This window comes from Epinephelus moara, chromosome 6 (genome assembly GCF_006386435.1).
Source record: "Epinephelus moara isolate mb chromosome 6, YSFRI_EMoa_1.0, whole genome shotgun sequence".
Taxonomy (NCBI): domain Eukaryota; kingdom Metazoa; phylum Chordata; class Actinopteri; order Perciformes; family Serranidae; genus Epinephelus; species Epinephelus moara.
Genome location: NC_065511.1, coordinates 36,690,573 through 36,712,439, shown reverse-complemented (window position 1 = coordinate 36,712,439; position 21,867 = coordinate 36,690,573). Strand labels below are relative to the sequence as shown.

General features: G+C 42.6%; 1 protein-coding gene across 5 annotated transcripts in view; it reads right to left on the bottom strand.

Annotated features, from left to right (window-relative positions):
• rgl2 (ral guanine nucleotide dissociation stimulator-like 2) overlaps window positions 1–18,477 on the bottom strand; it is a 45,731-nt gene extending 27,254 nt beyond the window's left edge. The window contains exons 1-2 of one of the 5 annotated variants that reach the window (XM_050046199.1): window positions 18,224–18,477; window positions 14,451–14,710 (exon numbers count right to left, since the gene is read on the bottom strand). In XM_050046199.1, the coding sequence (XP_049902156.1) occupies window positions 14,451–14,609 (159 nt within the window). In that variant the 5' untranslated portion in view covers window positions 14,610–14,710; window positions 18,224–18,477. Of the gene's footprint in view, window positions 1–3,275; window positions 3,493–14,450; window positions 14,711–18,223 lie in introns of those variants that run through there. The other 4 variants (XM_050046198.1, XM_050046200.1, XM_050046202.1 and 1 more) reach the window with 4 other exon arrangements.
• Window positions 18,478–21,867: the final 3,390 nt, after the last annotated feature.

Genomic DNA, 21,867 nt, shown 5'->3' with positions numbered 1-21,867 from the left:
TGTAATAACACACTCATACCTGCTTGAGTGTTTTTACGATGAAGCCCTTTCATGCAGCCTTTCAGTAAAACCACTTCAACTGCCTGCGATTACAATCAATGAATAAGAATTTGTCTTGGCAGCATCAGTGCCCACTCTTATCGCCGACTACATATTGACACACATACAGTTTTTGGATAGCAGGATCCTGCAACCCAAGTCATGTCGCAGACAGCGCTTGACTCATAGCACTTTAATAGTAAGAAGAAGTGTGAGAAGTAAAGTAGCACAGTAGACATTTAAATACTGCCACAACAGCCACAGAGATAAGAGCCAGATGCCACAAAACTGCTTTAACTAATATTATAATATAAGCAACACATGTTTATTGAGTCTTTAAGGCCCAGAGGTAGATAGTATATTTACTCAAGTGCGACAGTTAAGTACAGTTTTGAGCTACTTCACTTGTGCATTTTCAGTCTGTACAACTTTATACTTCTATTTCACTACATTTCCGAGGCTGTGTTACAGTTATTGGACAGCTGCTATTATCAGTTATCTTACAGACTGAGATTTTACATTAAAATAAGCACATAATAGGCTTATAAAACAAAACATTTTTTAAAGAACAAACCAGTGGTTCCTTTACTTTATTTTGGCTTGTGACCTCTTACAAAAAAAAACAGTGTGTAGCTGATAGGGCTGGGTATCAACTGACCAAAATAACCCAGTAACAAGCAGTATCAAAGCTCCTCCAGTCAAACGATACCTGCATTTGATCCTTTTTGTACCCAGATCTTGAAAAAAATGCTATTTGTATGGTTTTGCTCGCATCCAATCACCACAAGCATTCTTCCGTTTAACGCGACATGTGATTGGCCCACTACCACAGCAGCTACAACACATACAGTCTGTGGTGTGGTGTATTTGACGGAGCTGGCAATTCAGCAGAGATGCCACCAAAACATTCAAAAGTATGGCTACACTACATTACCTTGATGGGCATCCAACAAAGTAGAAAAAATCAACTAAGATACTGGGATTACTTAGAGGAATTGGTACTGTTATCATCATTTTTAAATGATACCCAGCATTAGTAGTTAGGGCCACTTGTCAAGTGTCATGACTCTATGTCTATGAGTTGTTTCCAGTTCTACCAAAGAGACATTTTCCCTCTGAACTTTTCAGATAATTTTATGTAAATACCCATTTGAGACTCAGAGAGATAAAACTATGCAATATGTCACCAAAAAAATCCAAAATATATGTAGCTGAAATGTGTTTTTACTTCTTTCCTTTCCCATTAATCACCTCAAAACCCCTTAGATATATGTTGTGAACCTTAGTAGGGTCAAACCCAAGGTTGGAAACCACTTAAATAAGCTAACTGACTGTACGTTCAAACCAACAGCGACCAGAGCTTCCAAAATGGTGGAAGTCATTCATTTTCAATGAGAGCCCGGCGACTTAGGTGACATGGGCGACCTGGTCGTCAGCCACACGTCTTGGGCGACCAAGGCAACTGGAGCGGTCCGGAGGGGAGTTAAAACTTGTTTAACTTTATGGTAATGAGCTCTGACGCGGTTCTGCGACAACCAATCGGAATGCTGACGTGCTTCGATGAAGCGGGTCTCAGAGAACAAGCCATGTAACTTTGGTAACTTTGGTTCCTACAGCACACTTGTTCCGACAATGGATATCGAGAAGTTGATTGAGAGACCAAAATAAAAATAATGAGGCTTGGGACCGTGTCGCGGAGGTAGTTGGTTGGTCTGGTGAGTTTTAAAGTGTGCAATGTGGGTAATAGAGAAGAGAATTGCAGGCATGCAAGTCTTCCTTGCTTGGTTTGAATGGCATGACATACGTTTTCTGTTTTCATTGACCATTAGGCTGACTATAAGCTTTTTGACTGGACAACAGCAAGCAGCAACTACGCTGCTTACAAGCCAGTAAGAGAGAGAGTAAGAGCCAGATCGAACGTTCAATGATTCACGTGATGAGCGACTAGAGCGACCAAAGCTGCCACAAATATTTTTGACAGTCGTGCTTCTTGGGTGTCTGCGAGAGACTTTGCCTCCTTGGAAGCTTCTGGTCTGAAGATACAGTAACTATAAAGTGGTTAAACCAAGCTCCACCTCGACCAGCTACAACATTAAAATGCTGCTTACACATTGATGCATCGTTAACTATTTTGATACTTTGAGTACATTTTGTTGATAATACTTCACTACATTTACTTAGGTAAGGTTTTGAATGCATGACTTCTACTTGTAATGGAGTATTTGACATTGCAGCATTGCTACGTTTACTCAAGTAAGGAATCTGAGTGTCTTTTCACTCCTGTTAAAATCCCACTTTTTTTGACTATATGAGTCTGGGGAATGTTCACATTCGTAGCTGTGAAGTGTCAGAAATCTGCATTTTGTGTTCCTCAGCTGACACATGCATGTTTTACTCATGCAAACAAATCTTTAACAGCAAGAAAAACATAAATAATTCAGATGTAGTCCTTGTCTAGTGTAAGTTCTTACAGAAACAAAGCTGTCAACCAGATTTAAAATGAGAGCCTTGTGCTGTGAATCGTCGGCGGTGGGTGGAGCTGCCCTGTTGTTGACGTCTACATCACAGATTGTGCATTTTAGTACTACATTGATCAATATCACTTTGCACTTCTCCTGACACCGACGCTTTCGCAACTGCGACTTTTTTCCATCATAAAAAATGCATGAGCAAGACACTGTGTGAAGTCATGCCTGGGCTGTACGTCGTTGTGAGTCAACAGTTTTGATCTACAAAACAAACGAACAACGCCTAGGAAACAAGACAAATACACCAAAAGCACAACATCTTATAAACCCTTGTGACTGTTAATTAACATCTCAAGGTAAAGCTAATGACCTGCCTTCCATTTTCATTCATTTTGCATGTGCTGACTTGTGAGCTTTCTCGCATGCAAACTCAAAGTCAAAAACATAATCATACAGAGAGTAGATAGTGAGTTGTGCTACCTCCCCACTGTTTGACCCATGGTGTAATGAGTTGTAATAAGCATATGTTAGCCTCCATTAGCCTCTTTCAGATTACCTTGGCTTGACTTGATCGAAGGTCAACACGCCAGGCAGGCGCTTCTTGAATTCAGAAAGGAACCCAGAGCTCTGAATAACATAGTCTGTGTATCAAAGCTGTTATTCTACCTGCTATCTCTTCTTGCCTCTACGCATATCTGCATGTAATTCTATCTTAAATCACCCCAAGCACACACTCACAAGAAGGGGAAAAAGTGTCACACAAGTTACCTTTCCCTCTGCAAGTCCAGACAGGTAGCAATCCCTGAGCTTCCTGGAAATCTTCAGGATGAAGGTACAAAAAGGTTTTTCTCCATTTTCTCTCATCTGTCGCTCCCTTTTACTCTCTCTGCCTCTCCTTCTATACTGGACCGCCAGCTATCTCAATGTCAGTTGACCTAGATCTGTGTGTTTAAGTCTTTACCGTTTGCCTCTCAATGTCTTGTGGCACTACAACACAAAGACACACCTGGAGCAGGAGCTAAGTCCGGCCCCCGCAAGCCTGCATCACCTGGGCACACCCATTACACACACACACACACACACACACACACACCAATAACAAACAGAGATAGGGAAATGTTGGTGTTGATAGTGCAACCCTCATTTTCAGTGAGTCGGTTTTACATTGACAGACTGCTCACACAAACGCAGACCCTCATCAATAGATACATGTATGGGTACTTGCCTGCACACACACACACACACACACACACACACACACACACACACACACACACACACTGAGGGACAAAGCCCTGAAGCTATTTCCAGAACAATACCCCCTCTCTTTCAATCGCTCCCCTCCGCTCTCCTGCTCTCTTTGTCTCTCTAGATGACCTTCCCGTACAGATAAACCAGTTTGACTGAGTATCCTGTTTAATACAACACTGCAGCAAAACAGCTGAGACGACCGCCATCTGATATCAGGTAGAAGCTGGACAGCCTTCATACTGTTTTTTAATCAAACGCCTGGCATGCTGTTTGAGCAGTGAGAGGTCTGTAGTCTTGTAATGAGAGGTAATAAATGTTCACACAGCAACTGAACCAGGAAGCACGCTGTGTTTATTTAAAGGGCTAATGACATCGCAGAGTGAGGCTGTGTTAACTAGGTGAAGACTTCCACAGCTGTGAGTGTGTGTGTGTGTGTGTGTGTGTGTGTGTGTGGAGGGCAGTGAGCTTATTACTGTGTCAGCTAACATAACAACATAGCATGAGGCAGACACAGACCAACATAAGCTTTGGCGTTCATTTGGAATGAAGTTTCTGACGTCTGCCATGCTACTGTAAGTCCAATATTCATTCTCCACTCATGTTTTTGTCTCCACCAACTCCTTGGCTACTAAATGCGCCACTATGTTCGCCAGCAAGTTGCTGGTTTACCGGAGCATCTAAAACAGGGGTTGAAAGATGCAAATATTCTCGGTGGAGCTGAAGGGAAGTGCAGAGTCGGGTGATAATTCTCTGATGAAAAAAATATGGACTAGTGCAGCTTTAAGTACACAGAGAAAACAATTTTCTCCTCAAGTCAGGTCCAGATAAACAGATTAATACTGCAAAATCTGACCTCACATGCTGACAGAAAAACCGGAAATGTGCAAAATATGTGCAAAAAATAATCTATATAACATGCAAAAAAACAATCAGTAAAGTGTTATTCAAAGCACTACAGGAGAGTGGTAGTTAGTGGTGTCATAAATCTGTAATGGCCATTAGTCATCCTAGAAAGCCAGACTAAACACAAAGTAAACTGTATTTACTCTGACTCAAAACATTGGCAGTCTGGCATCACCTATCATTAGGTCCTGCAGTACATACAGAAACTCTTTGACACAATCCACAATTTTAACTTAACACTTTACTTTGGTGACAGGAGAAAACACTGAAAACTTATGTCTGTAGTGCTCCAATTTTTATATAATAAGTCTAAGTCTAAATCTCCTTAAATCATATCTCAGACAAGAAGAGACACAAAGATCTTCGTAACCAAGGGTGTCAAACTCATTTTAGTTCCCTGGTCAAATACAGCCAAGTCATATCTCAAGTGGGCCGGACCAGTGAAACCATTGCATAACCTTTAAATAACAACACCTCTAAATGTTTCCCCTTCTTTGTTAAGAAGTGTGAAAAGAAGTAGAGTCTGAAAACGACGGACGAACAGGCTGAGATTTATTTTTTTCCACAGTCAGTCACTCATGTGCATTTCTCCATACAGTTCCACTCCTGTGTAGCAATGCTGGCATCACCACACCAAACTAAAGTGGAAGCTATTGAAGCAGGCGACGTCATGCCCTGCCGTTCAAACCATTTATGCATCCAGAGTTTTGGCAGTGCCTGAGCAATAGGCTTCCAGCAATAGTGTTTTAAGACAGAAGTAGGATACAGATTCTTTTCAGATTCTTGGGGCGGCAGTAGCTCAGACCATAGAGATTTGGCTTGAGAACCAGAGGGTCATCGTTTCAAGTCCCCGTCCACACCGAATATGGAGTATGAGCTGGTAGCCGGAGAGGTGCCAGTTCGCCTCCTGGGCATTGCTGACATGCTCTTGAACAAGGCACCAAACACTCAACTGCTTGGGGCAGCTGCCTCACTCTGACATCTCTCCATGGAATGCATGCAACAATATTTTGCACAATGCTCAATGTCTTTAAATATGACCACAATAAGTATTCATTGTTTTTTCAGACAGCTGTATCCTGGTCAGGCTGGCAAAGCCTTTGAAGCAGCAATGTACACGACTACACACTGTTAAACTTACTCCAGGAACTTGGCACCTCCTAGCCTTTGCAAGTACATCATTATTAGGTGTGCGCAGTCATCCAGTGGGCCCGCTTTGGCACCCTTTGGCAGGCTGGTTCTGGTCGTGTGCCATATGTTTGACACCCCTGCTCTAAACCAACATTTGTCACAGTGCGTCAGGATGAGATAGCGCAGATCATACAGCAATAAGAGAACAGATAATGACCACACTAAAGCCTAGTTCACATTACACGATTTTCACCGCGATTTTGACGTCGCAGAGGATCTTGAGGGCCACCTTGGGTCGGAGGTGAGTCGGCAGATAGTTTGATAGAAATGTGAGGAGGACAAGCCGCAGGGTTGCCAGGTCCGCTTATTAGCCGCGACTTTGGGCTTGTTTTTTTGTAAAGTCGCTTACAAACATTGGTTGTCGCGGGTTGCATTTTTTTGGGCTTGTTTCTAAAGTGGAGTTGCTTATTTGGGCTTGCTCTCTAAACATCACCTTTCTCTATATATATTTGTTGCTTCTTTTGGGCTTGTTTCCATAGTCCTGGTTGCTTGTTTCTCTCCCAAGATCTGGCAACGCTGACAAGCCGGCAAGCAACAACAACAATGGCAGCGTCCACAGGATCACGGGTAGCGCGTTGTGTTTGGACCCAGGCCCTGGAGGCAGATCTGATTCAACAATGGGAAGAATATTCATGCCTTTACGATGTGTCGTCTCCAAGTTAAAAAATGTAGTTTGGTGATGTCACCGCGTTATCTGGGGCTCTGTCGGTGAGGGCTCAGTGGAGAAATCTTGTGGTGTGCACACACAGGTCGTTACGCAGTTGGCGAGACTCCCGATGAAAGAAACACACATCGCCAGGTATGAACACTCAAAAGATTACGACAGTCTCTGCGACGCAAAATCGGGGTGAAAATCATGTAATGTGAACTAGCTTTTCGTGGCAACCTCTGGAGGTAAAAAATGAAGCCAACACAGAAGTGCCACAAGCTGCAGTTCTTTGAATGCCCACTTGAGGCTGGCTCCAGAAGCCAGTCAATCCCCATAGACGCCCATGTTAAAATGCCCAATCTCACAGCAGAAATAAACACGTTTACAGACGGTGCAAAAAACAGTTTTGGTCTCTACAGCTGATTTCCCCGTTCATGCAAATATTAAGGCTTAAAGTCGCACATAATTAAGGGCGGGCTGCTTTTAGTGACAGGCTGTCTGCTGAAATGTCATCAGCTTTTCAGTCAGATCCACCCCTCTCTCCTCACAGCCAAATATGGTCACTTCTGGCAAAAGAAATGATACAAACCAATGGGTGACGTCTCAGTAGCAATGCCCATCATTTTTAGTCTATGAACAGAACAAATAAAACTTGATTCAGAACACTTCCGTGTTTCTAACTCTGCTGTGTGTGTTATCGATTCGTGTGCAGGCAGTTTGCAGTATGATTAATGCAGCTAACAAGTCTCACCGAGATCAAAAGAAGTGTAAATGAGACTTTAAATATAGCTTGTTTATGTATAATATAGCATCACTCCCCCCTCAAGGCACAGTCTTAGTGCTCACTTATAAAAGAGTGAAAGTGATTAAAGCTCTCACTGATCACTTGTCTGGCCTGTGTGAACCTGTGGGCCTTTATCATAGACACAAAGAAAACTAGCCCTTTATCGAGTTTCTTTATTCCACACAGAGCTGGGATATTGAGATACTCCAGATAAAAGTATATTCGGTGGAGTGTGGATTGAGTTTGCCTTCTGAAACCAGGCTGAATCTGGGTCAGAGGAACCAGCCTTTTCCTGTGGAGGAACTTTTCAAAGCATAATAGATGTGTGTAATTTAGAGTTCAGCTGCCTCATAGGCTTTTGGATAAGCATCATGATTATAGGCCACTGCGGTGGGTGGCATGAGGCGGTTCTGGCGGGTCCAAAAAAAGGACACTGCAGCTGTTATTTTGTTATTTTAAGGTTTAATCAAAACCAGCATTTATTTTTACCATATGTCCCATTGTTGTTGCCATATGTTGCCACTTTGTTTATGTTCTTTTGAAAGCGGGGATCTTCTCTCGCTGCCCTGAGCTCTCCTTTCTCTTAACGTCCCCCCACCCCCCAGCTTCGCGCAGGAAGTACATAATAAGTGGAGACAAACACAGGAAGCAGGATGGCTGTCGTGTTGTGAAGCTATTTTTCTTCCCCTCTCCTTCCATCACAGGCCGAGGCTACGTCAACCTCCTCTCTTGGACAACTACGTCAGTTATTGGACGGCACCAGAAAAGCAGCGGGCAGGAAGCCGACTCTCCATTTTCTTCACCCCCCTGGTCTGAAAAACAACCAGCTCCAACCTTTTTCCTTAAATAAATCCATAAAGCTGGGCTTCCGCTTTGCCAAAACACTTTGAACAAATACACACACCGCTGCCGTCCTTATTTACAACTCTACACAAGTCTTTCCACTGAATGGGGGGGGGGGTCATAAATACATCTTCTGAAGCTTTTTTTTTTAAAAGATAACCATTGTTTTTTAGAGTAGTCCACAACCCAGACCCCTTCCTTCCTATCTTTCTCTTTGCTCCTCTTCTCACGCTTTCATCTATGTATCCCTTGGTGCCCGTTATCTGCTCTCTTTCAAGTAAAACTCTGTGGCATTCAGGTCAAAGCTGTTCACTCCCCTTAAAAGGGAAAAAAATCTTCCCTGGGATGCTATTACGCTGTTAGATATCATCAGTCTGTGATGTTCTGCAAGTTAATTTGAAGGGAATACTCTTCAGTGTGCAAACTTTAATCTGGCTCCTCTAATTCTACTTCAGTGAGTAGGGATGGGTATCATTAGGATTTTATTGATACAGATGTCCATTCTAATACTGCTTATCGAGACAGAGTCTTATCATTATGCTTATTGATACTACTCCCCATAATTTGGCGCAAAAAAAGTAGGGTAAGAGGTAACATTAACAGATGTGAAAATTTCAACAGTTATTTTCTAATTACTTTTTAGCCTATATAAAATGAGGGAAGAGCAGTTGCTACAAACAGGCACTGTGGCCCGAGGCAGTGCGGGTCGTCCAGTAATAGGATCAGCAGTTCGATCCCCGGCTCCTCCACACTGCATGTTGAAGTATCCCTGGGCAAGATACTGAACCCCAAATTGCTGTGACTGTGTATGAATGTTTAAGTGAGTAGCAGGTGGCACCTGCCACCACCAACAAATGGTGGTAATGTGCCTTAATGCTGCTTCACTACCAGAAGCTAAGCTTAAACAATATTACAAATTACCAAAGAACAACAGTCATTGAGCTTCTCAGAAGCTAAAGCCCCTTTTACACTGCCAGATTTTCGGCGAATGTTGGGCCGTTTTGCCGGCAAGCTGCGAGCGTTTAGACACACAGAGCCGGATTGGCGAGTTGATCCAAGGTGCCCAATTTTCCGCCTCATAGGGTAGTCATATTGGCGGAACCTTTTTGGTTTAAAAAGAACGAGGCGCCCTTCCGCAACAGGAGTGGCTGTTGATGACTTGTGGGAGGAGCTGTTGATGACACCGCACATGCGAGCCACTGGCGGTGGATAAACAGGAAACAGCTGATAGCAGGAATTAGCGAGCAGCTAGTAGCAAGAGGGAAACACAAACCTGACAGACACTGTAAAGATGAGCAACTGGGGAGACAAGGAATTGCGCGCCCTCCTTGTCCTCGCAAATGAGGAGGCCATTGACCGTCAGATGACTGGGACGGTGAAGGACGGGCCGACTTATGAGAGAATCGCCGAAGGACTGACCAGCCGCGGCTTCCCTCCCACGTCCCTGTTTACGTCACATGCTGAGCTACACGCTTTGTTACTTGCTAACGCCCCCCATTGCCCCGAAAATGGCGCATTCTGTATGAACAAAAGTAGGCAGGCGGCATTTTGCTGCACAGATTGGGCTTTCCTGCAAATTTGCACAATTCCTATTTAAAAAGGCCTCAACAGAAATAGATAACAAAGAAAATAACTTGAAAATGTGTTTAAATAGGCCTCACGGTTCTTGGAACCCATCCCTATCAGTGAGTGATTTCCATCAAAATGTCCAGTTCCTGTCAGAAATCATTTTATGGGTATGTACAGTAGCTAGCTAGCTAGCCAAAGTATGTGAACACCCAATTATTACACATTATTACAAAACCATAGTCACAAATTTGCTGTTATAACTAAGGCTGCCCCTTTAAAGTCGGACATTCGTCTCTGGATTTGGCTGCAGAGTGAGCGCTCTTGACTTTCACACCACCCTTTGGAACAGACGGCCGTAGACGTGATGCAGCTGCTGCATCTTTCCACAGCAAGGCTCTGAGATAACATAATCTCCTCTCTTCTGCTTGGATGTGGTGAATTCACAGCTCACAGTTACTTAATACAACATAGTCTCTGGCTTTTGTTTGAATCTAGTGTCAACAAAAAATGTTGCACATTTCCGACCGGTCGTTGGCACCATTAGCTTGTTTCCTATATTACGTTATTGCCTCTGTCACACTGAACATCCAGCTGAGCCCTGGTTAGACGTAAAAACTTTTATGGGGAAAAATATTTGTATTAAAGAGCTGAATGTGATTTGATTGACATAATTCTGAGCCCTTGTTGCAGCCATTTCCACCAGATATTGGAGCTTGGCTGCAGGGATTTGCACCTATTCAAACACAACATTAGCGTCACTGATGTTGGGCGATAAAGCCTGGCTCAGAGCACCATTATACTCTCACAGAACTGCTTGTAGGATGGTCGAATAGCTTCAGAGACCTCCTACCGCCTCACACCTTTTCGATGTCACAGTCGAGGGGGCTTCGATATCTGTGACTTCCTATAACGGACAATTCAACATTCACACCCACTTCACAGAGATAAAAAAGGATTCAGGGTTTGAATTTTTCTTTCTAGCTCTCTCAACACAGTCAGACAGCACGTCGTATGTGCGAGATATTTTCTGACACAGCCTGGCCCTCACAGTTGGTGTTTCAGCTCATCGCAAAGGGGTTGGACGGGGTTGAGGTCAGGACTCTGTGCAGGCCAGTCAAGTTCCTCCACATAAAAATGGGCAAACCATTTCTGTATTGACCTGGCTTTGTGCACAGAAGCATTTTCACTTTACTGAACTGTTGCCACAAAGCTGGAAGCAAACACACAAACTAAATGTTCACTGTATGCTGTCATATGAAGATTTACCTTCATTTGAAATCAAGGGTACGGATGCAAACAGCTCCAGACAAACAGGAAACTAAAGTATGTGTAAACACATCAAAAAATTTCCTCTTCCCTCCTTGTGAAGACCACATCCGTGAATCATTCAAAAGGACTCTTTTTTTATGAAATGTGATCCCACCCAAGTGAACCATTTTATAACAGCTGGGCTTCTTATTCAAAAAGCCTTGTCACTGTATTTGCATTCAGTTCTATTGAGGCTACCTTCAGTACAGAAACATGATGCTGCCTTCTTTGTGTTGAATTTCTTGCTGTGTAATTGCTGTGTAGTATCTGTTATCTGTATTAACCATACATGTTTCAAGCTTGATTTTCACCTCAATCGATGAAACCGAACCTGAACACACACTTTCTTTCTTTCACCTCGAAGCTTCATTGTTCACTCAAGGTTTTCACTTCATGCATTCTGACTCACACATCCAAGTTTCCCTCATTAAAGAATCAGCAAGTGGCCGTATTGGATTCTACTCAACAGACTGTCCTTGGAGACGGCCTGTGATACTGGATGCTGTTTATGGGGAGAGCAGGTGTACAGCACATCGACCGGCCAGACCACCACATACATTATTTACTGCGAGCTGCCGCCATGTGACACGGGCACGGAGGAAGTCTGCTCATTCGGAAACAGAGTCAGTGCAACTTCTTTTTTTAGCAGCCAGGAGTTTCTTGAGGCCCAGTGTGAAGTAAAACCAGAAAGCCATGTTTAGGTCAAGTGTGGTTGTGGCAAGAGTTGGTCAGTAGGTCATCATGACTGAGGGGAAACGTTGCGTTTCCTATATAGCTATTGTTGTGGTTTTTAAGTTTTCTACCATATGACAAGAAATCCTCTGCTGTCGAATGTTCTCTGAAAGGCCTCAAAATAAAAGTCACAAGTTCAGCCATCTGAAGAGCTTCTGATAAGGCTCAACAAACCCCACTATCAAGTCACTAAACATTAACAGAGGTGAAAGATCATGGGAAATTCACCTCTGCCATGAACCTTTTCACTTCCTCAGTGTTAGTTCAACTTAAGTCCATATAACAGATGTTATCCTGGAGTCAGTGCATGTCAGTAACAAACTGCATACAAAGACACATATTTTTATGCATAAGAGTGCAGAAAAAATGTCTTCAAAATACAATAAAATTAAAATAAAGACTAAAAGACTGAGTCTGCAGCCATGCTAGCTGCTCTGTGAGACACAGTAGTGCTTTGAGGTATCTGCTAACATCAACATACTAACATGCTCACACTGACCAAGTCATTGTATTGCAAGTCACAAGTTAGTCTCAAGTCTTTGCACTCGAGTCCCAAATGAAGACAGGCAAGTCTCAAGTCCTAACCTTTGAGTTTAGTGTTCTAAACAAGTCATAATGTGCTCTTCACCGAATGTAATGCCATTTTAACAACAAGAGTTAGAAAATTAATCAACAAAAATCCTCAATGTTTTGTTAAAGTTTGTTAAAACAAGTGCTATTGGGGCGTCGGTGGCTTAGTGGTAGAGCAGGCGCCCCATGTACAAGGCTGTTGCCGCAGAGGCCCAGGTTCGAGTCCAGCCGGTGGCCCTTTGCTGCATGTCTCTCTCTCTCTCCCCCTTTCACACTTAACTGTCCTGTCCATTAAAGGCAAAAAATGCCCAAAAAAATATCTTTAAAAAATGCTATTGAACTTTATGCACATTCCTAGCATGTAGTACTATTTACCAGTACCACAACAGAATACATTCTGTATATTTCTCTCCTGTCTTAATATATTCAACTCCTCTCACGTTATAAAAATGTCGAGAACTTTTACTTCCCCAGTTCCCTAATTTGAAAGATTCTCACTTATCTCTCACTTAATGCAAAAAGGTTCGGTGCAATAAGCTACGGCTTCAGACCTTCACCTTTTCGGTCAGCTTAACTTGCTTTGGTTTGTCACTGTTTCAGAAAGTAATGATTTATCATTGTTATTATTTTTATTACTATTATTAATATTTCTTTTTTTACTTGTATATATTTGCTGTGAGTTAGAAAATGATCAGAATAAACTATACTACTACTACTACTGCTTTAGCCCAGTGTAGGCAACCTGTGGCTCCAGAGCCACATGCAGCTCTTTAGCCCCTCTCCAGTGGCTCCCTGTGGCTTTCACAAAAAAAAAAAAAAAAAGGAAATTAATAGCAATAATAATGAAATTAATAATTAATCATCTATTTAACAGTGTGTGGACAGATTTGTTTGGATTCATCGCTAATGCTGCCAAGTTAAAGTACCAGATTATTATTAATAGGCCACTGCAGAGGAGCCACGTTGTAGCAAAACATATCAATGAATGCTCATTTAGACCTATTTGTAATGTTTATAGGCTGATTAAGACTTAATAGGCTGTGTTAGTGATATTTGAGTAGGGCTCAAATATGTTTTGCTGCTCCAGACAGATTCTTTATCTTTTGTATAAAATGTGCTATATAAATAAAGTTAATACTATTATTTTCTGTAAGACTAGTGTTCCTTTGAAATCATACTGTATGTTGTTGCATGTTTTATGTCTGTTGAAATAAAGAGATTACCATTGACATTAGTTCATCCAGGAAATGAAGTAAAATGAATTGATTCATGGCTCAGTTTTTAAACAACATACTTATTAAACTTTGGGCTTTGGGTATGAAGTCAAAAGCCTCAAGGCTAAGTGAAGTCACAAGTCGAGTGCTTTAGTCGAGTCTTTGGATTTTACAGTTGAGTTTTCAAATTTGTAACTCGAGTCCAAATCATGTGCCTTGAGTCCCATACCTCTGCACAGTGACAACATGTTGATGCTGAGCAGGAATAGCCAAATGTGAACCATGTTCACCGCCTGAGTTTAGCTTGTTAGCGTGCTAACATTTGCTAATTAGCACTAAAGACAAAGATAGATGAAGCTGATGGGGATGCCAATAATTTGCAGATATCTGGTCTGAGGGAGTTTTAGGTGAGTCAGAATTTTGCGATGATGTTAGCACTACAGGAATTTATTGAATTTATAGAAAAATATCAGCATTTGGGTTGCCTTGGGGGAAGAGCACTAAACACACACACACACACACACACACACACCATCTTCATTTCCCCCCTGTCTGAATCACAGTGACGTTATGCCCTGAGGGTTTTCTGAAAGCCAGCCGACCGCATCTGCTGTTTATTCAACAAACTGGTCGGCGAGCTCAGCTTGTGTGGTTTCACAGAGGACCGTCCTAATTACTGTTAGCTGTGACGGCCAGGACAGTCATGACAAATAAAAAGTTCTCCTAATCCCCTCTCAGCTCCGTCACATTACTTTATTGTGTGAACAGAGGGAAAAACTAATAAAGTGGGTAGTAGGAGATTGTCAGCACTCAAACACCGCGACGGGCTCCACAGAACAAAGCTGTGAGAAATCATCTCACTCTCTGTAACACACTCCAGTGACAAAATGATGGATGTGTTTCAATGAGGCAAAAGGAAAAACACTCACCTGTGAAGTTTCCAATTCATCGCAGCTGCTCCCCCTCCTCGATTGGTTGCTCGGGGTGCTGCTGTCAGGCGTTAAGGGCCGGTAGCCAATGAGAGGCACTTCGCTTGACTCCACCCCTGGCAGGTCACAGCCACCTGTTCGCATGTTACGGGGGAGCATGGTGCCGGGCAGCTGCCACAGACAGGAAGGATATAAGATGAGAAGTGTGTAATGGTCTCTTAGGCAGTCGTTCAAGCAAAAATCTTGAGAGTCTGTTGGGACTAAATAAGTGACAGCATGAATTAGTGCTCAAAATAATACAAAGTAACATCTGAAGCCTATTATACATTATATACATCCTTATAAACCACTCTATGGAGTCCTCACAAAGACCAAGAGAGCACTGGCTTCCTGCATGCAAAATAATTAATATTAAAATACTGCTGTAGTTTTATAATTCTCTGAATGGCTTAAGGCCAAAACCTATGTCTGATCCGTCGCTACTGTACATTACGAACTGTCCACACCTCTCAAATTATCTGGGTCAGGTCTGCTTCTGTCCTCAGGGTCAAAACTAAACATAGAGAAGCTCAGGTTCTATCCACCACATATCTGCCACAAACATTTGCTCCAACTTTCTGTCCTTTAATTTGAGGCTTAAGACTTTTCTATCTGTCACTACCTTTAACTAAATTAACTTTAAATGAACTATTCACTCATATCTGACACAGCACTGCATTTCTCATTCCTCTGTTTACAGTTTCATTCAAGTATACCTCATATTTATCTTAAAGTTGCTTATTAGAATTTGCAATTTATGTCTTTTTATATCACCTCGTGTTCATTGTATATCTTGTCTTAAAGGGACAGGCTCACAATTTTCCAAGTCTGTATTAAAGCAGTAATTAGGTGCCCATATGAACACTGAAACAGGTCTTTCTTGTTACAATCATTCCTCCAGTTCATCATGGCAATTAAAAGATCCCTCTCCAATGTGCTTTCAATGTAAGTGACAGGGACAAAATCCACAGTCCTCGTTCTGTGTAATAAAACTTTATCTGAAGCTGATACGCTAAGCTTTAATATCCTTTTATGTCTCATGCATAGCACTTTAAATTGCCTTGTTGTTGAAAGGTACTATACAAATAAAGTTTCCTTTCCTTAGTGGACAGGTTTCTAAACGCTGACACGTGGGTAGATTAAAGATGGAATGACTGAACTTTTTATGATCACATAACAGTCTAATTAGGGCAAAAAAAGGCTTGGGGCGACATCGAGGTATTAAGGTATTTGGGGTACTTGTGATGTTCAATACAATGAAAAATACAGCTGCTCCTCTTTTTATTAAACTGATACAGAGATGCTGTATCGAGGTGATGTATTGCAGTGTACAACACGTACCACCAGAGGTCAATCTAGACAGATGGTGACTATGGGGATAACGTTACAGGACTGCTAAAAGAAGACCCGCTGATTGGGGGTGTTTCCACATTTAACTTTATCTTGAGATGACAACTGCAAAAAGGAGTTTATTAGCCACATGATTTTATTCATCAGATCATCTCCATTGGTAGGTGGCCCCGGGGTAGACACAGATCACGCTGATGGATTACATATCTGAGACTCTGCATGAATGACACCCCAGAATCAGGTCGAATCAGCTGGCCTGATTCTGGCTGCCAACACTGCCATCTGTAGCCCCTTTTACACTGCCAGATTTTACACGAATAACTGCGAGCGTTTAGACACACAGAGCCGGATTGGCGAGTTGATCCGAGGTGCCCAATTTTCCGCCTCGTAGGGTAGACATATTGGCGGAACCTTTTTAGTTTAAACAGACCGAGGCGGCCTTCCGCAACAGGAGGGGCTGTTGAAGACTTGTGGGAGGAGCTGTTAATGACGCCGCACATGCGAGCCACTGGAGGTGGATAAACAGGAAACAGCTGATAGCAGGAATTAGCGAGCAGCTAGTAGCAAGAGGGAAACGCAAACCTGACAGACACTGTAAAGATGAGCAACTGGGGAGACAAGGAATTGCGCGCCCTCCTTGTCCTCGCAAATGAGGAGGCCATTGACCGTCAGATGTTGGGGATGGTGAAGGACGGGCCGACTCATGAGAGAATCGCCGAAGGACTGACCAGCCGCGGCTTCCCTCCCACGTCCCTGTTTACGTCACACGCTGAGCTACACGCTTTGTTACTTGCTAACGCCCCCCATTGCCCCGAAAAAGGTGCAAGTAGGAAGCCGGCATTTTGCCGCACTCCCCGATTTTGTTTTTATACTGCCAATGCTGAAAGAAGACTGATTGGGCTTTGCTGCAAATTTGTACAACTCCTATCTAAAAAAGGCTACTGGGACATGCTACATTGAATTTTATCGCCAGCAGCTAAGCTTTTTTAGTACACAAATTCCATCATATACCGGACACCCCACTGAAATGTCAAGATGGTATGAAAATATGAAAAAATAGACACGCCTAAACAAAAATACATGACAGTCATTGAGCCCCTGTGTGTAACTAACCAACTATGTATACTCTGAACCTACTGAAGATCAACCACAACAACTTTGACAACTGTAATAAAAACAGTACAGCCACCTCTGAGTGCAAATTCAACACATTTTAAGTGAAACTAACACACTACAGTGCGTTAATGGCAGCTTGGAGGCCATTTCGTGGTTAATTTGTTTAACACATTCATCATGCCCCACAGCAGGTCAGGATTTGCATTGCAACCCCTCCTTCCATTTCCCTTTCCCCGCTTTGGTATTTGGATTGCCAGGAAGATAGACATCTAGTAAACATTGTTTCAGGAAGAGAGTTGTAGGAAAGACAGAGAGATGGAGAGGCTGATACAGTATAAGCACTATGGAAATGAGAACTATAGATTCTGATAGTTGTGCTAATAGTGCATTGCATGTAAATAAATGAAGTGTACGATGAAGTTTCTTTTGACTTCCTTGCGAGCAGATTGGCAGAATGGCTGTCAGGCGGCTGCTGTAACTGAAAGTCTATCGAATCAATCCCCTAAGGAGCGTGCTGACACTTCAATCCTGGTGCAAATTTCCTCTCAAGAACCCCCCGTCGACTCTCACAGCTCTGGATAAGTAAGAGCAGGAGCTAAAAAGCCTCGAGTGAGATATAAAAATGTGTTGGCACTCCCAACTTTCCATTGTGCTTTTGTCTTGGACTCCTGCAGCTCTGTGGCATTTGTGCAACACTTAATCTCTCCTACAGTGACCACTTGTAATTTCACTCGTTGTAATCATGTTTAAGAGTCTAGTTTGCAGTCTGCATGAGAGAGGGAAAGACACATGCAGGCTTGCAGGGAAAAGAAGTCATAAACAGTGTGGCTCATGCCCTGACCAACGGCCATGCAGAGGTCTGAATGCCTGCTATTCACTGGCTCTGACCAAAGCAAACAGCCCACATATGACTGAGGTGATACTCTACAGTTGTAACTAGGTTACAGTCAAGTCACACCCCATAATGCTCCTTTTTCTGCTTTATGCCGCCATAGGGTGGTGCTACAGTTATGCTCAGTCCTAATGATAGCTTCTGTCACAATGTAGGCTGGCTGATGAGAATAATACCTGCCAGTGTGAGGGCTGTAAAAGTTTGTGCGTGCTGACACTCCTATTAAAACACACACACACACAGTGACAACTGGTGACACTTGCTTCCTATTTATGAGTCACTCAATAACATGAAGGCCCCTGGAAATTTAAACAAGTATGCAATAGACTGAAGCAAATAGAGGAAGAGAAATGAGGGAAGCTGTAAATCAACTTACTTATAGCCAAGTGTCATTCGCAGGATGTGCGTTATCCAACTGTGGGGAGCTGGATTCAGGCAGCATTGGGTGACAGCCGGGTGCTGCTGGATCCGTGGCCGGCTCAGCTGAGGAGAGTCGCGCCCATCTGTACCACCGTCACCAACGACAACGACGAGGGAGTCTCCGTCCAGCCGCCTCGCCCCCCACCCTCTGTCTCTCCCCTCTATCAGTGTCCCCACACCGCTCGTCGGTCCAGCCTACAGCAGCTGATAGCCCACTTTAGCCAAGCTGCAAACTCCCTCCGTCTCCTCCTCCTCTCCTCCTCCTCCTCCTCCTCCTCCCCCTCTGTGTCTCTCTGACGTCGCAGTTCCTGTATGTTGTGCGCTCAGCGCTTTGGCAACAGCTCCGTCTCTCTGGGTGGTACACAGTGTGAGGATATTGTACACTGCACCGGCTTCAATGCACCGCTCCTCCGGGGGAAGTGTGACTTCAGGGACTGAATGGGGAACAATCCCAGCATGGACGCATTTCCGCACGGTTGGCTCGCGCGTACGCACGCACGTAGACTACACACGCGCGCATTTGTGTTGCCAGTGATGATCTTTAAACCTGTAACCTCTTCACCTCATATAACCTAATCCTCACCTTCTATAACCATAAATCCAAAAGCACAGAGGTTAACTTTATAACTTCATTCTAATAAACTTTGTTCCAACTTGCCACCAAACCTTAAATATCTCACAGGCTAACTTTTTATAATCACATAGCAGTCTCATTAGAACAAAAAAGGCCTGGGTGGTGTCAAAGTATTGAGGTACCAGGGTATTCACAAATCTTAAAGGTATGATGTTCAATACAATGAAAAATACAGACGCTCTTCTTTTTATTAAACTGATACAGCGATGCTGTATTTAGGTAATGTATTGTACTGCACAACGCACGCCACCAGAGGTCAGTCTCTACTGGTGGAAAAGGCAGCTGAGCTTAGAAAGATAGTGACTATGGGGATAACGTTACAGGACCACCTTTACCTTGAGATGATGACTACAAAAGCAGCTTGATTTTATTTATCAGGTCAGAGGGGAACAATCCTAGCATGGATGCATTTCCGCACGAGCGGCTCGCACATATGCACGCACTTAGGCTACACGTGCGCACATTGATGGTCCTTAAACCTGCAACCTCTTCACCTCATATAACCATAAATCCCAAAGCACAAATGTTAACTTGATAACTTTATTCTATTAAAATTTATTCCAGCTTAATGCCACCAAAACTTAAAATATCTCATAGGCGTAGTTTCAGGAGGAGGACATATATTTCAATGAAATTAAAGACATTTCTGCCATTCAGTGATGCAGAAAAATCACCAGAAGGCAGGAAATTAAGTGTTTGATGCTCATATTTCCTGTAATATTTTACATTTGTCTGAAATGGGCCAGTCTGCAAAATTAGTACTTTTACTTTTGGTACTTTGAGTACATTTTTTCCACTTTATTTATCAGTTTTCACATTTAAGAAAACATGTATACAACAATACAGGAAAAAACATTTTTTCTTTTTTTACCCCCTAGGAGCAGTCAGATAAAATCTAATATGAAATAATAATGCGCCCCCAAACAACAGTAATAGACAGAGTGTGTATGTGTGCCTGTGATTTAGAGTTAAGATTCTACAGCAGATGTTGAGAACCAACAGTACTACAACCTCACAGCTGTTCAAACAGATATGTAATAAAAGGTTGCCATACACTGCTAACACTGTCCTTATGTCCTCGTAAAGCAAACCTTATCTTTTCTAGCTTCAACAATTGTAGTGTCCCTTTGGCCCAGTCTTTAAAAGGGGGGGTCGCCTGCTTCGAATTAAGTAACATAAGTCCTCTGGATAAAAGGGTTACATATTAATTAACTTTAATAATAATAAACTTTATTTATATCGCACATTTTATACAAGAAATGCAGCACAAGGTACTTTACAATAAGGGCAGACATTGAACATAAGCATAACCAATACAACTTGACTGAACCTTAGGGAGATGATAGTCTTCACACTGAATACCAAAAATTGCTGTAAGAGGATTTGGATCAATTGTTCTTCCAAGCATTTTGGAAAGGGCTTCAAAAATGGAGAACCTGTAAACTGAGAGACCCGGGCAAGACCAGAATGTATGAGCTCGTGCTGCAGGTGAGGGGTACATCTTTAAGGGTACTTTGAGTATATTCTGATGCTACTGCTCATGTTCTTTTCCTTAAATTACATTTTTAATGCAGGATTTTTATTTGTGTGAGAGAATTTCTACACTGTGGTATTGCTTCTTTTGCTTAAGTAAAGATCTGAGTGCTTCCTCCACCGCTGCATAACTTATCCTGGTCCTTCATCCATACTCAAGGTATCAAATATTTCTACTTAATGCCACTTTTTTATGCCACTACACTTGAGGAAAAAAAAGCACTGTACTTTTTACTCCTCTTATCTGACAGCTTTACAGCAATCACTGGTTACTTTGCAAGACATACTTTATGCACAAAAAAGATGAGCAACATTTTATATCATGTAATGCATTGTTACAGATGTAATTACACAAAATAAAGCTCAAATTAGCAACACCTTGGAACGCCCAGTAACTCAGTAGGTAGGACCTTCCCCATGCACAAAGGCAGCGTCCTCGCTACAGCAGCCATGGGTTCGATTCTAGCCCAAGGCCCTTTGCTGCATGTCATCCCACCTCTCTCTCCCCCTTTCACACTTCAAAAACTGTTCTGTCATTGAAGGCAAAAAAGCCCCAAAAATAATCTTTAAAAAATTGCTCCATCTTGACCAAATACAACAGTACATATGCTGCTTTAACAGTAAATGCACCAGTAATAAATAGTACCCATTATTTATAATACACTCACATACATTTTTTGTGCATAACGAGTACTTTTACATACTTGCAAGTGAAATTTTGCATGCAGCATTTTACTCGTAATAGAGTATTGTCACACTGTGGCACTGGGACTTTTCCTGAAGTAAATAATTTGAATATTTATCCACCCCTCATGTTGTGAATGTTGTAAAACTGTCACCACTCTGTGGCTGTTAGTGCCAAATGCTTTACAACAATGTCAAAACAAAGTGCAGCACCACATAGAGACATTTCTAAATGTCTGAGGCGAGATGCAGGACGAAATGTCCATACATGTTCACACTGTTACGCTCTGAATTATGCTATGGCCATTACAGTCACAGCACAAAAGGAGGGAATGAGAGTGCTGTTAATCTCTTCAGGGGAGCTCCAGAGACTTGGACAATCTATAACCTGAGACAGTGGTTCCCACCTGGTCCAGCCATGGGGTCCAGATTTCTCCTTGGTCATTAGTTCCTGGTCGCACAGTGGGATATATTCAGTGTCATTCTTGTGTTTGGCCATGCCATTGAGCTAGTTTCTCTGTCAAGTAGCTGTTGGTTAGTCACTCATGCTACAGCAGAACACGGCAGGTCCGTTCAGAATTAGTCTGTGACCAACTTCTGGACTGCGACCCACCATTTAGTATATATGGTGTGGTTATAATATAATGTCTGATCTTTGACTTGCTAAAGTGATGTGAAAAGTTTAAGCAACTGGTTTGTATCTGCACGCAAACACACATTTGTCTCCTTTTAGACAGCTTACTGACAGC